We start from the raw sequence: 15,999 nt of genomic DNA, 5'->3' as shown, positions 1-15,999 counted from the left end.
CAATACTACAAACAAAATACAAAATAGATTCCTCATTAAGATAAAAGAACTTGCACATCTCTTTCCAAACACTCTTACCTCTGCATTTTCGTGTCCTTCCAAGGTCATACAAATATCCAGATCGCTATCACGAAATCCAAATCCATTCTTAGAAGAACCAAATAAACACAATCTTGCCTTTTCTAAAAGCAAAAAAAGAGGGAAAGCCAATTTTTATAACGAGCAAGAAAGAATATTTATCACTAACTGATGGCTGAACACATCTTGTTCGCCTAAGCAATTAAATGTACGAGCATGATCAGTAGCAAGTCCCTAGAAATCCCAAACTCGACCCATCGAGAGCTTGGTAGCTTCGCCCAAGTCAACATATGTACTTTTTCCATTTTTTAATCGAACATCATAGAATCAACACAAAATTATAAACTTTAGCCAAACCTACTATTAATCATCTCTACTACTCTAAACGGGGCTGGAGCGATAGCACAGCGGGTAGGGCGCTCGCCTTACAAGCGGCCAACATGGCCGACCCGAGTTCGATTCCTCCGCCCCTCTCGGAGAGCCCGGCAAGCTACCGAGAGTATTCGATATGCCAGACACAGTAACAACAAAGTCTCCAATGGAGACGTTACTGGGCCCGCTCGAGCAAATCGACGATCAACGGGAGGGCCTTTACCTTTACTACTCTAAACAGTACTATCATCTATGCAGTTGCCCAAGACACAAATATAAATTAACCCTTTTAACGCCTACATGCAACCTCCACACCCACCTCCAACGTAACCAAATTTTTAAATTAATCTGTTTTTATTCATTATGACCAAGAATTAAGTTCTATATTTGAAATGAACATTTTTCGGGGCACTACTTAGAATCTGTAGTTTTATATTGCCGCTCTATTACTAGGGCGCTCTATTACTGAGGGAGAGGGAGGGAGGGTGCAGAAGAAGGGAACCTCCCAAGAAGTACTCATGCAATCCAGAGACCACTGCTGAAAATACTCAACCGAGAAGACCAAATGGTGAAACACAAGGGCCCAAAGATGCGATACCGCTTGAAACCTGTGGTGCTATGGACCACCAGGGCCACTCAGTGCTGCTTAGGCAGCTAGGAGAAGGGTTGTGATCAGAAGTCATGCAGTACAAGATCAAATCTGTGCGTGAAGAGTATCATTCTGAGTGAAATGAGTCAAGAGGGAGAGGGACAGACACAGACTAATTGTACTCGCTTGTGGGAGGCTGAAAATACACATAGTACAAACTAATACCCAAGGACAGTAGAAACGAGAAACGAGGGCCAGGAAGACTGGTCCATGATTGGAAGTTTGGTACATGTGTGTGTTTGGGGGGGGGGGGGTGGTTGTTGGGGGTTGGGGTTGGAGGGAGTGCAGTAAGGATGATACCACTCTTAATGACGCTAACTGGAAATGATCATCTAGATAAGAACTGAGTGCAGAAAGGAGGTAAAGGGATGATAACCTTTCAGTACTTCTACTGCAAATCATAATGGCCAAAAGGGGAGGGGGGAAGGAAGAGAAGGAGGAAGAAGAGGAAGAGGAAGAGGAGGAGAAGGAAAGGGGAAAGGGGAAGAGAAAAGGAGGGGGGGAGAGATCATCTGTCGTAGAGACAGTCTGGGAGAGGGGATGGTAGGGAAACTGGGGACACTGGCGGTGGGAAACACACTGAAGGGAAGGGTGTTAGGCAATCACAAACAACTTCACAACTGTATCTCATGGCGGTTCAATTAAAACAAAACATGCAAAAAAAAAAAACCCATCAAATATCCCTATGCGTGAACTCTGGTACCTCCACAACCCTTGTACGTGATTTCTTTGTATTTATGTATATATAACTCCTCTCTAGAATGTCCTCTTCTCCCTGTACAGCCATAATTCAATTCTTCCTATTCCTAATGGTTCTACCCAAAAGGCCCCTCATCAGAAAAGAACTACCATAATAACCATAGTAAAACACCATGCTGCTGCTGTTGTTGTTTCTGTTTGGGAGCCACTCTAAGTGGTGCTCAGGGCTCACTTCTAGCTCTGCTACTCCAGGGATCAATCCTGGGGGTGCGCAGAGGACCACATGGGGTACCTGGGTCAACCTGAGTCAACCACACGCAAGGAAAGCACTGTACTCTCTCTCTCCAGCACATTCTTTTAACTCCTTCACTTGAACAGGTTTTATTACTTCCTGATATAACTGCTACTATTACCCGTCTTCCCTCTTTTTTTTCATTTTTAATGTTTTCTGCTTTGGGGCCACGTCCAACTGTGCTCATCGTGTACTGGCTCTAAACTTGGGGGACAGTATGTGGTGCCAGGGATGGAAAGTGGGCTGGCTGTGCACAAGGCAAGCATCTTACCTGTTGTACAATCTATCCATTCCCTGTCTCCCCTCTAATATGTTTCGTAAGAACAGAGTTCCATCTCATTTATCAGCATACATCCCCTGTTTCTACAGTAGGTAGCACATAATATTCTATATACCTCTTAGAGAATATTCAGACCAAGAGACTATAGTAACAACAGCAACCAAATTTTTAACATATACATACCATCATATTCTTTTTGAATAAATTTTTCTAAGCCGATTAAAATTTGTTCCCTGTTATGTTGTTCAGAGAAAGGTGGTGATAACTCATCTGTTTTTCAAAAAGAAAAAGAAAAATAATTTTAACGAAATCTAAAAATGTCCATTTAAAATTTTTGTTGGGTTTTCTAACTAAAATCATATATGCTACTGAGGAACAAATGGACAAAGGGAAAGCAGAAATAAATTTCTGTAAATAGACATACATTTCACATGGCTATTTTTCCTATGAAATATTTACAAAATGTATTTACTTTCATGATATATATTTCTTCCCCAGACATTCCACTTTTTCCTGTATACTTGCTTTTTTTCCTCCTGAGTTAAGACTGTTTTTATTACACTAGATACCTAACACTTTAATTCAACAGTTTCCTCAAATGCCTGGTCAAGTTTCATATCTTCTAAACCTCTTTGTCCAATCACAATCATTCAAGAGCTTTCCTTAGAGAATCTCTTTAGTTCTACAAACTTCAAACTTGTATGGGGATAGTTTTATAATGCCCTTCTACATTTCTAGTTATTTATATTCATCCTTGTTTCTTTTTGCTTTTTGGGTCACAGCCGGCAATGCACACGGGTTACTCCTGGCTCTGCACTCAGGAAGTACTCCTGGCGGTGCTCAGGGGACCATATGGGATGCTAGGAATCGAACCCAGGTCAGCCGCATGCAAGGCAAATGCCCTACCCTGCTGTGCTATCACTCTAGCCCCCAATTCATCTTATTTTTAAAAACAAATACCAACCAGTCTGTCTTTTTCTGTCTCCTCTTCCAAACTCATCCCCAAGAATAAATAAGGTAATAGGAACAGAAACCAGTAATTTACTATAATGAAGTAAACAAATATTCAACTTTTGATAAACTTGATATGAATTTACTACTGCTGGTTAGTAAATGAGGGAAAATTAAAGAGCCGAAACAAAAAAAATTAAATTAAAAAATAAAGAACTGAAACACAGGTGATGTTTTTAGAAAATGGTAAAACTATTCTGTGTGGTATTCTAATGTTCATATATGACATAATGCACTTGACAAAGACCAAAGAACTTTGCAGCAAAGCAAGAAAATGCTTTGAAAAAGAAAAACAAAAAACCCACAAACTGATGTAGGAAGAGCAAAGAACATAGAACCCAGCCATAGATAATCATTTATAATAATATAAATGCAGTGAATTATATTTTAACAAAATTGATTCATTCAGTTAGCCCACTCCTGGGTATGTACCCAAGATAAATTAAAATATATGGCCATACATCAATTCACACATGAAATTTCTTACATAGCATTTATTTGTTACAGAGAAAACTTAAGAAACAAGCCAAACTACCAACAGGTAAGATGGGCTGGAGAGATGGTACAGTAGGTAAGGCACTTGCCTTGCACATAACTGACCCAGGTTCTTTGCCCAGCACCACCTATGGTCCTCTGAGCACTGTCAGGAGCGGCCCTTGAGCACTGAGCCAGGAGAGTAAGCCCTGAATAGGCAGTGTGTTCCTCAACTCCACCCCCCCAAAAAACCCAACCAAATTAAAAAATATATTTTCAAGTGACATACTCACATAAGAGAACCTATGTTATAAATTAAAACAAACAAACCACTGACATGTTACAATATGGATGGCGCTCTGATTATGCAAAGTGAGAAAGGTCTGGCCTTCCCTTCCCAAGTGATTCCATTCATAAAAAAATGCTCTATAAAACACCAGCAAACTTATAGCAAAAAAAAAAAAAAAGGCTAATAAATGGTTGCCTAAAGGAGATGGGGGATAAGAAAGGTCAGGAAGGAGTGATCACTTCATGTATGTTATGAAATCAGAAATATCTTAATTGAAACACAATGATTGGGGGGATTGGGGGGGTGAGGTCCCACACGCGGCTGTGACCAGGGCTTAGTCCTGGCTCTGGGCTGAAAGGATCACTCCTGGCAGGATTTGGGGGAGTCATGCGGCACAGGGGCTACTATATCAGTGAAAATTCCAAAGTCTAAGCTCCTTAAGACTAACACATATGAACTCTGTATCCCCTTTGGTTTTTTAACTATAGTGACAGGTATTTGGTAAGAATTTAGTAAATAGGCATGCTTATTTAAAATCTATTTAAAAACTGGGGCCAGAGCGATAGCACAGCAGGTAGGGTGTTTGCCTTGCGTGCGGCCGACCCGGGTTCGATCCCCAGCATCCCATATAGTCTCCCAAGCACCGCCAGGAGTAATTCCTGACTGCAAAGCCAGGAATAACCCCTGAGCATTGCTGGGTGACCCAAAAAGCAAAAAAAATAAAATCTATTCAAAAACCTCCACAAAAATAAAATAAAAGCAAAATGCTGAATAATTTTTAAATATTTTACATCTAAGAATCTAGTCTTAGTAAGGTTACAAATAATAAAATACTTACCAAAACATCTCTTACATACTAAATCAAGTATTTCCCGAAATCGATTTGTCATTGGTGGTAAAGGTTTTAGATCAATTTTCCGGAAATCCTCTGGGCAGTCGTTTTTTGAATGGCCATCCTTTTTGCAGATGCTGCATACTATTGTTGGCGGCTATACAAACAGGAGAAAAGCTGATGATATAAATAAATTACTGAGGGACTTCATCAACACTTGCTAGAAAATTTTGGTTTTGTTTTGGGGGCCTTCACTGTTTAGTTTTGGTTTCCACATCACAACCATCGTTGCTAAATGCCTTATTCCTGACAACACTCAGGGATCACTCCTATCAGGGCTCAGGGGACCATATGAGATATCACAACGGAATCCTGTCTGCTGCATGCAAGGCAAGAGCCCTACCCACAGTATTATCACTCTGGTCCTGCACCACAGGAATTTTTAACCTTTTTTTTTTTTTGGTGGGGAGGAGGCCACATCCAGCAGTGCTCTCTCAGAGGCATTCCTGGCTCTGTGCTCGGGATACCATTGTGGTGCTGGGAGTCTGGTTCAGGTTCGTAACTAATACAGCCACACGCAAGGCAAGAGCATTACCTCCTGTATTACCTATCTTTCCAACAGTATCAAGTTTAAAAAAAAGTTTAATATTTACCAGAAAATTATTATAAATGCTACTTAAAAATTAAAATCAGAGCTTACCCTAAATTCCCAGGAAATAATTTTATAAATAATACGATGTAAAGTACGGCATAATTAAGATTGCTCTACAATTTTGCCATTTTTCATTATTTCATAGCCTATATGCCCTAAACACTATCAGCTAAATAAAATGCTGCCAGATTTAACCTTACAAAGAATGAATACCATTTAGTAAATTAGAATTTGTAAGACTTACCAACAGTATTGCTAAACCAATTAAACTGTATTACTTTCCAGCTTTTTTCTTTATGGGAGGCAGCTCCCAAGCAGTGCTCAGGGGGTTCAGGGACCCAGCAGCAATTCTCAACCTAATAGGCGATCAGCTCAATAGAAGGGTGTGAGGACACAACACATTTAGGCCTGCAGTGATGAGGATCCCTCCAGCCACTCTGGCAGTGCTGGGGATCTCCAGGGTAGCTCTGGGCGGTGCACGGGGAGCATTGTGATGTCGACCATTGTGATGTCAGGAATGGAAGCTGGCTTGGGAACATGCTAAACAAGCATGTTAAGGTATATGCCCTAGCAGTGCTTCAGCACTGGGGACCACTCATGGCAGCCCAACAATAAATATAACCCTCTTGGGTCAGTGACAGGTTCAAGTTATGCAGTGCTGCTCAAGACCACTGGTGCTGGGTGGGTGTAGCCTGACAGGGGCACCAGGGCTGCAACCACAATACTGAAACAAGCAGTGATGAGGATTAAATTCAAGTTCTCAAGCATACAAGGTATGCAGTCTAGCCTTTTGAATTATCTCCCCTGCCCCTAAAACTTCCTTTTATTGACAAAGGACTCATTGCCTATTTTCTCCTCACTGCAATATTGTTCTATTTTCGCTGCAATATTTTATTTTCTGTAATTTATGGAGTTCAGACTATTCCATTTTAAACACAAAAAAGGTTAAGATTCCAATAAATTTATATAGTCTACCATACTCCAACAGAAGTTCAGTGGCAGAAACTGCAATTTTTTTTTCCCTGAGCTAAGTTTTCCTTTATCTGTAATATGTTTATACACTTACACTTTACCCATTACTTCCATAGGCACATCAAAACAGAAACACTTTTAAGACATCAATATTCAAGGGGCAGGCAAGACAGTGCATGGGTTAGAGAATGCCTGGCATGTAGCTGACTCAGGTGAGAGCCTGGCATACCGGGTGCCTCAAGTATCAGAGTGAGGTCTTGGAGGCTCCTGAGCCCATCTGGAGTGGCTCACCCCCACCCTCATGCATCACCGGGTGGCCTGGGTAATCCTTGAAACTAAAGGAACCAAGCAAGGCGATGTTCTCCGGCCCTTTCATTGACTGCCGGCCCTGTTAGTCAAGCCTGGAAAGGTATCCAGGTCTCCTGAACACCAGTTGGAAGATTCAAAACAAACAAAACCCCACAAAATTCTGGCACAAGGAATATACTCAACATACAGACCTTTAAGCACTGCAAGGTAGGTATGGTTTGATGGGTCCAACTTGAATTGGGAATAGCTTTTGTCAAAAAAAATTTTTTTAATTCAAATAAAATGCTATTAAAAGTTTACAGGCCTTACATTCTCCTTGTGAAAGAAAAATCATCATGTGCATTTAAAAATTAGCAAGCTTTAAAATGTATGCAACCAATATCAAACTTTTTCCCCCAAAGTTTGAGGAATCTTTATATAGAAGAAAAGGTGAAATCAACAAACTAGTAATAAAATAAAACCACTTTGGAATTTATATTCTTCAAAGGCAACTACAGGCAAAAATACAAAAGGAAAAGACATATCTAATGTATTTTATATTTAAAATTTTATATAATAAAATTATATGTAAAATAACTTTAATAATAAACTTGTTTTACATGATTTATGTTACATATACACCAAAATATTTTAAAACAAGTCTATCATCAAAAGTTATTTTTTATACTTCTGATTTTAAGAACTATATGAAGTCATACTACCACCAAAATATTTTGCAAATTGCTTACAAAATGTATCCTACCTTGCCAGAGGTTAAAATAAACTTATCAAATACATAATACAATTCCTGGTTGGGGTGGTTATCATCATCATGAAGGTCAGAAGCATCTTCCGTAGCTTTACAGTTACAAGAGGTAGCAGATGTGTCAAAGCACACAATCTGATGAGAATTCTCCGTTTCTAAATTTGATCTGCAGCGTATATCAGCAGATTTATCTGAGTCTGGAGATTTATTAATACAGTTGCTCTCGCCGAGTTCCTTTTTTAAGCATGTTTCTGAAGGCGCTAAATTATCTGGTTTCTTAACTGATGCTGGCACTAATTCACCACCTTCACTGGTAGAAAGAGATGAAGATTCTTGTCGACACTCAGCCAAATTTAGTTCATTTACCAACAAACCGCCATCTTCAATAATACATCTCTGGGATGTACATTCTGTTTTATCATGCTGATCAGGCTGACCAGTCGGAGCATTTGTTTTTTCTGAGCTTTCCACAAGTTGATTGCAACAACTAGACATCATATTGTCAGATTTTACCAGTTTCTTGCTGTTGATTTTCCCCTTCTCCTTTTTAACAGAATCAACTGATTTATTTCCGTCTTTTCTCTGAGGACAGGCAAAATACCTATAAGCTGCCCTAAATCTTTCCACAACGTATTCAAAAACAAGTTGGCTGTTTAAGCTCCGTGCAACATTCCTCTTGACTGAAAATGGATCTAGTTAGAAGGGGGGGGAAAAAAAGGAGGGGGTCAGAAGCTAAGTACTATGAAACTACATTTTCAGTTTTACAGCAGATACTGTTAAAAGGTCAGCAGACTACATTTCCCCAGTTCTTTTAATCTACTTCCCAATAAGAATTGCTACAAACTGAGCAAATGCAACAGCAACACCTTTTCCTCTGTTTCTGCCTTAACATTAAAAAAAGAGAGAGAACAAAGAGAAATAAGTAATAAAGTAATTAATAAAATGAGTTCAGCTAAGGAGTTCAACTCAGTTATTATAAAGTTTGGGATTTTTATTTCGTTTTGTTTTGGGGTCATACTCATCTACGCTCAGGGGACCATAACGGGTGCTGGGGTTCAAACGGGTCAACCGCATGCAAGGAAAGCACCCTACCTGCTGTATCATCTCTCCACACCCAGTATTTAGAATGATGTAATGATGGATGTATGTCCCCTTATACTGTCCAACTTCAAAATGATTAAAATTTTCATCACTAGTCATAATATTCCTTAGTCATGTAAGGAATACAAGCTTAAATTACAACTTTAGCAAATTAAGAGCAACTGAAAATTCTCACAGCTTCAAGTTTTAAAATGTTTTCCACGGGTCAATGAGACAGTACACGGGCTAAGGAGCTGGCCATGCAGCCCATCAATTGCAGTTCAACTCCTTAACACCACATACGTTCCCCCAAGCACCGTCGGGGGTCACTCCTGAGCAGAGCCAGGAATAGCCCCTGAGGACCACTGGGTGTCACCCCCATACATTTTTAGTAGAAAACAAACAGAAAAAGTAAAACAGAAGAGGGAAAAAAACTAAAACTAACCAAAATTTAAATATTGATCCAGACTAGATTGTCTATTCTAGAAAGGCATTCACTTGCATTAACTGTATCCTCATTCTTAATATTTAATAACTTCTGAAAATGTTTAAGGGTTTTGAGATTTTATAAGTCTGAAATAACAAATATGCCCAGTAATAAAGAACAACGCTATCCAAAAGTTATTATGCATTTCTCCACTATCAAAGATTTAAAATGACGATAAGATAGAGACTTCAGATGGTTATGGCTGGGACATCTGCTACTTTAAGGAAGTCACAGGCTTTAGGATGCCTCTCTTAACCTCTTTGCCCCCTTTTACCAAAAAAAAAAAAAAAAAGACGAAAAAAATCAAAAGATGGCTGCAGGATTCGGAGCACAGTTTATATAAAAAATATATAAGATATGAGCAAATGTCTAAGAATATTTCTGAGTATAACAAAACAGGAAAGGCTAGTAAAGGGATGGAAGGAACAAATCATGTAATATAAGCAGAGTAAACTGTTGGACAGAAATTCAACTTCTTAATTATAAAAGGTGAGTGCAATGTTACAGAATAAAATTTTTTTTCAGAGTTTAAAAGTCACCGGGCCATGGGCTACACAGCAGAGAAAACTTATGTTCTATTTATGACCTTATTTGTCATGGATGAGAGCCTGGGTTTGATCCATGGCACCACATAAACTAACCCCCCACCACCACCACCACCATTTTTGGGTGACATTCACTGGCAATGCTCAGGGGTTACTCCTAGCTCTGAAGCCAGAATCCCATATGGTTCCCAGATACTTCCAGGAGTAATTGAGTACGGAGCCAAGAGTTACCCCTGAGCACTGTCAGGTGCCCCCAAAAACACCAAACAAAAATTTAAATAAGACTGTACAGCTGAAACCTAATTGTGAACATCTCACAGTGATTCAAATTTAAAAAGAAAGAAAAATTTAAAAAAAACAGAAAATTTAAAAAAACCTAAAAAAGTAACAAATACTGATTGAAACAATCCAATTTAAAAAAAATTTAAATAAGTAAATGATTACTTAGTATCATTTATACTGCTACAAAAGCAATGAAATTTATAATGCTTATTATAAACAAATACATGACATACCAAAAAGATTCTCCAAACAAAATATCATCTCATACCTTCAATGGCTATCCGCCTTTTGGGCCAGTTTTTGTTTTCTCTTGTTAAAATGTCTTGTATTCGTACACATATGACATATTCCTCCAATGCAAAATCCAGTGTGTAAAATTTTAGCAGCTCTAACCATAATTGTCCCAAGGATACCTGATTTGGTTTTTCCAAAGCTAAAGGAGACTGGAAAAGAAAAAACGTATTTTTATTTAGGCATCAGAAAACTGTAGAATTCTTAATCTCCCCCTCCCTTTTTTTTTGGGGGGGGGTCACTGGCTGTGCTCAGGGCTTATCTCTGGCTCTACGAATCTATGGGAAATTGAAACTGGGTAGGCTGAATTCAAGGCAAGTGCCCCACCCTGCTATTGTTATTGCTATTGCTCCAGACTCATAATCTTCCCATTTGTGAAGTTTCTGTTATCTTTTCAATAACAAGGCACAACGATGTACGTAATTTGTCAAGAAGTATAGAACAGCTGGGAACAGAGTTCCAGGTTATGGACTCCTAGAAAGTTGTGTCTTTTCACAAGTGATGCTCAATTTTGGCTAAACATTGGAAGCACTTTGGGAGAATTAGCATACTCTAACACCTAAGCTTCTCACCACTCCCTACATTTCCTACATGCTTCCCAAGATTCTGAATAGTGATCAGAGCTACAGACTAGACAATAAAGTTTTTATTTATTTTGGGGTTTGGGTTCAAACCCAGCTATGCTCAGGGCTTACTCCTGACTCTACACTCAGGAACCACTCCTGGTAGTACAATGGGAAACTTATGAGGTACCAGGGATTGAACTCGGGTTGGCTGCATGTAAGGCAAGCAACATACATACCAGCTGTACTATGTCTCCAGCACCCCCCGTCCAAAAAAGAAGAATCTTTAAAGCCACTTACATGATTCTCACATGCAGCCAAGTTTTCAAAATTGACCTAACGAAGATTAAACTCACTGTAATAATAACTTTTAAAATCTATGTATATGCCCTGGGCTTTCAAAAGCTAATGTTTACATTCAGTAAACATTCATTTAGAGAATTCATGTCCATGGTATTTTGCTGAGAATTTTTTTTTTTAAATGAGACAGATCATGGGCCGGAGCGACAGTACAAAGGGTAGGGCACTTGCCTTGCACACGACCATCCTGGACTCTATCCGATGGTTCCCTGGACAAAACTGCCCTCTAAATGCTGAGCCAAAAGGAGGCCTTGAGCACCACCAAGGCATAGCACCAAATTAAGAGGCAAACAAAAGAGATCATACTTATATATAATACTTCATATTTAATCTCCCAAACCCTGTATGTAAGCTATTCTAACAATATTATGATGTAAAGACAATAGTGCAAGGATATGATCTGGGACCCTCATGTTGCTTATCATTATATCATATTGTCAATCACAAGGTGAACCTGCTTCATAAACTGCTTCATGAATCAGGAGAGGCAGAGATAATTTGACAAGTACAGTAAAGATGACATGCTAAAATGGGCTTCTAAATCAGGAAGTTTACTACAAACTGAAGTTTACTACACAGTTATTTGCTGCAAGTAAAGCACTAGGAAAGTAAGAAAATACTGAGTTGGTTTAGGGGTCAGAGAGCCAGTAGAGCACGTAAGGCACTTGCCTTGCGTATGATCCCCTGAGCACTGCCAGGAGTCATCTGTATGTCATCCCTAACGCAAGAAGTAAGCCCTGAGCATCACCAGATGTGGCCAAAAATACAGAACAAATTTAACTTTTTTTTTTAAACAATCAAGAAAAACTAAATAGATTTAGAATAAAGAACAGAAGTATGGGACATAGGAGAATGTTTCACTGTTAAATAGTATCTTTAAGACAGGAAATAAGATGTAATTAGAAGAAAGTATGTTCTAAAACAGAGAAACATTAAGATGTAATTAGAAGAATATGTTCTAGAAGAAAAAATATTCCAGACAGAGCAAATATACTTAAGCTGGAGTGTGACTAGTATAAAGATAAAGCAAAGCTAGTGTGAGAGAGGTGAAGAAGAGATAAGGAAAACAAAGAGTTAGCCAGCAAGGGGGAGGGGGGTTTGGCGAGTGCGTCAGCAGCCTGATGATGGCTCCAGGCTTCCATATACCCCAAAATAGCTGCTGTACCTTTGACCAGACCCCAACAACCTCAACAAGTTTACCAAGAAAGTAAATAGCCAAAAATTAGTACGTGGGAGCCATACCCACAAACCACCTCTGGCTCAGCTATACAAGTCCACTTACTGGCCTATAAATCTTCAAAGAGATCAAAAGACGCAGTTAGGGCAAGTATCCATGACTGAGATCTCTAGGTCCACTTGGCTCGGGACTGGGCCTCCTCCCCACAGCTCTCCAGTTTTCCAGTAGCTTGACAGTCACATCCACAAAATGTCCCTACCCCGCGCCATGTAATCTCATCAACAGCCAAGACCCAGCAATTATAAACTAAAGCTCCCAGAAGAGAGCGTCACAGAATGCCCTGACCCCGTGCCAGGCTGTCCTCACCGGGGCACCTCGGAGGGGGCCAAGCTGAGTCTCCCTCCCCGCCCCAAACAGAACCCTGGCAGCCAAAAACCTCCAGAACCCAACCGCCGTCATGTTCAAGGCCACTCCCCACACACTTGGACAACTCTCCCTAGAGGGGACGAGCCTCACTCAAGAAGGGATGAACGTCACTGGAAAAGGGACCATCCGAAAAACCCAGGTACATGGGAACTGGCGACTGAGATCTCCAAGCCCGTTCAGACAGGGACTGGGCCTCCCTCCCCACAGGGCCCCAGTTGTCCAGTAGCTTGGCAGTCACACCCACAAACCGCCCCCAGTGCCATGGAATCTCATCAACAGCCAAGACCCAGAGACTATAAACTAAAGCTCCCGGAAGAGAGCGCCACATAATGTCCTGACCCCATGCCAGGCTGTCCTCGCTGGAGCACCTCGGAGGGGGGGCAGGTTGAGTCTCCCTCCCCGCCCCAAGCAGAGCCCTGCCAGCTGAAAACCTCCAGAACCCAACTGCCGTCATGTTCAAGATCACTCTCCACACGCTCAGACGACCTCTCCCTAGAGGGGACGAGCCTCACTAAAGGTGGGATGAACCGTACTGGAGAGCGGACGGGCCGGAAAACCCAGGTACGTGGGAACCTGTGACTGAGATCTCTAAGCCCACTTGATAGGGACTGGGCCTCCTCTGCCCCCAGGTCCCCAGTTTTCCAGCAGCTTGGCAGTCACACCCACAAACTGCCCCTGGCACCATGTAATCTCATTAACGGCCAAGACCCAGAATTTCCTGGACATTATATTCTATCCATAACAAACAATACAAAACAAATTGTCTAGCACTGCCTTTTTGGCAAGTTTGAGTGGTGGTGAGACTGGTGTCAAAATACTGAATGTAACCAAAGAAGAGAGAGAGAATGGGGGAAATTATCTGTCACATAGGCAGGGGAAGGGTCGGAATGGGGGTGAGAGAGGGGGAATATTGGGGATTTTGGTGGTGGAAAAGGTGCACTGGTGAAGGGGGGTGTTTGACGATTGTATGACCGAAACTCAAGCATGAAAGCTGTGTAACTGTTTCTCACAATGAATCAAAGAAAAGGGGGGGTGGGGGGAAATAATACTAATAAAATTAAATTAACATTCTGAATTGAAAAGTAATGTGGAGTTCATGCCCAATTCAATCAGCTTGATAGCTGAATAAATAGCAGTACTCCTATATTATATATATATATATATAAAAGCCAGCAAAAACTCCTTGACTCTGATTTTCTATTAAAGATTCAACTGCAATAATTTAACTATGGAGTAGGGAGAGAACATGGTATGACTAAGCTTCAGAAGAATAGTTCTGACAGTTGACAATAGGCTATAAGGGGCAAAGAAAGATGCAGACAAACTTAGTATAAAGCTATAGCAGGGAAAGAAGAAAACCGGCTGGAGGGCCCCACAGCACCCAGAGAATGCTCCAGGTCCCAAACAGAGCCTGTATCACCGGGAGGTCCCAGATGGGGTAGGTGCTGCCATCCCGCCTTCTCCAGATGGAACCCCAGTGACTATGAGCTCCTACAAGCATAGCTCTGGCATACGGATACCAGGACATTTTTTCTGAACTGCACGGCCACTTACACGGCCACGCGGCATCTCCTTATATACAAAGTGATCAATGGAAAGCAAATCATCCAACATTTCTCCCTGAAAATCAGACTTAACTCTTTTGCAAACCACAACACCCAAAAGGAGAGAGAGAACAAAGGGGAATGCCCTGCCACAGAGGCAGAGTGGGATGGGAGGGATGGGGGGTGGGAGGGATACTGGGATCCGTGGTGGTGGGAAATGGGCACTGGTAGAGGGATGGGTATTTGAAAAAATTAATTAAAAAAAAAAAACATTAGCAGGTCGAAGGTAGGTCCAGGCAACAAATGATGACCTAGAACCAGGGTGGTTAGACAGAAGTGAAGAGAAGTGGTGAAATGCTACGTAGATTTTGAAGCAGAAATGACAGGATTTCCTGACAAGACATGGCATGCAGGCGTAAGAAAGTGAGAAGTAAAAAGACAACTCCCAACATTTTCTACTGAGCAAGTGAAAGAATTAAATGTCACCAACAAGGATGGGATACTGCATACAGAGCCAAGTTTGAGAGAAAAACCTGGAGTTTTAGAAATCTAAGGTATCTAAGTTTCAGGCATCTAAGATAAACAGGAAGTTTTTAACAGAAATATAATTATGAAGTTCAGGACAGGTTTGGCTAAAGACTTAAATTGGAATCATTAACAGAAGGTATTTAAATTCACGAGATTAGGTACTTTCACCAAAGAAGCACAGATACAGAAGGAAAAGGGGATCAAGGACTGGAGCACACAAACATTAAGAAACTGAAGAGGAAAGGAAGCAGCAGCTATGGAGGACGAAGCAGCACTGGAGACAAAGAATCGTCACTCATCAGTGTGGAACCCTGAAGATCAGAAATTTTTCAGGAGTGTATGGCTCAAGCTTGAGGTGAACAAGGTAAAAGAGGCACAGACCCAGGACCTGCAGCAGCACAGGCAGTGAACAATAGTTAAAGCCTACGCTTTAAAAATGGCTTCCTGGAGTCAGAGTGATGGCACAGTGGGTATGGCATTGTGTTGTGCTCAGCCAACCTGATTGGATAACCGGCAGCCCATGTGGTTCCTGGGGCCCACCAGGAGTGATCCTTAAGTGGAGAACCAGGATCAAGCCCTGAGCACTGCTAGGGAGACAAACATAATGTAAATTATAAAAAAAAAAAAAGCTGAAGAAACAGAGCTCTGACAATTTGGGATGGAAAAAGTATTGGACCAACATGTAGTAAACGGGAATTTGGAATATTATCCTGATATAAAAACAATTTCCAGATGCTGACAGTACTTGGGAATGTAAAAAACATTTCGATTGTCTGAAGCTGACTGAACCATTTCTTAATTCTCAAAAATGTGGCAAAGAGTAAGATGGTATAAAAATAAAATCTTTATCTGACAGTGAATCTGACGACAGCAAGTCAGAGATAGTGTTGACAGACCAGAGACTTTGCCAGAGGTCTAGATTCTGAACAAAAAAACTGTGCCATGGTGACTCAATTAAAAAAAAATTTTTTTAAGTTTATGTATTTTCTACTTTTTCAAACATCTTCTTAGAATAGGAAAAAAAGGCTAAAAATATTAACCTAAAAAAATACTGGTGCTGCA

At 40.7% G+C, this 15,999-nt stretch overlaps 1 protein-coding gene across 10 annotated transcripts in view; it reads right to left on the bottom strand.

The window, feature by feature from the left end:
• The window catches only part of TUT4 (terminal uridylyl transferase 4), a 122,842-nt gene that overhangs the window by 31,273 nt on the left and 75,570 nt on the right, over positions 1-15,999 (bottom strand). For all 10 annotated transcript variants that reach the window (XM_056122245.1, XM_056122247.1, XM_056122249.1 and 7 more), the window contains 5 exons: positions 10,317-10,491; positions 7,652-8,346; positions 4,983-5,133; positions 2,554-2,640; positions 79-182 (listed from right to left, as the gene is read on the bottom strand). In XM_056122245.1, coding sequence (XP_055978220.1) covers positions 79-182; positions 2,554-2,640; positions 4,983-5,133; positions 7,652-8,346; positions 10,317-10,491 — 1,212 coding nt within the window. The remainder of the gene's footprint in view (positions 1-78; positions 183-2,553; positions 2,641-4,982; positions 5,134-7,651; positions 8,347-10,316; positions 10,492-15,999) is intronic.

The sequence above is a fragment of the Sorex fumeus genome, unplaced genomic scaffold (genome assembly GCF_029834395.1).
Source record: "Sorex fumeus unplaced genomic scaffold, SorFum_2.1 ptg000045l, whole genome shotgun sequence".
Taxonomy (NCBI): Eukaryota; Metazoa; Chordata; class Mammalia; order Eulipotyphla; family Soricidae; genus Sorex; species Sorex fumeus.
Note: the sequence above shows the minus strand (reverse complement) of the source record. Positions and strands in the feature narration are given on the sequence as shown.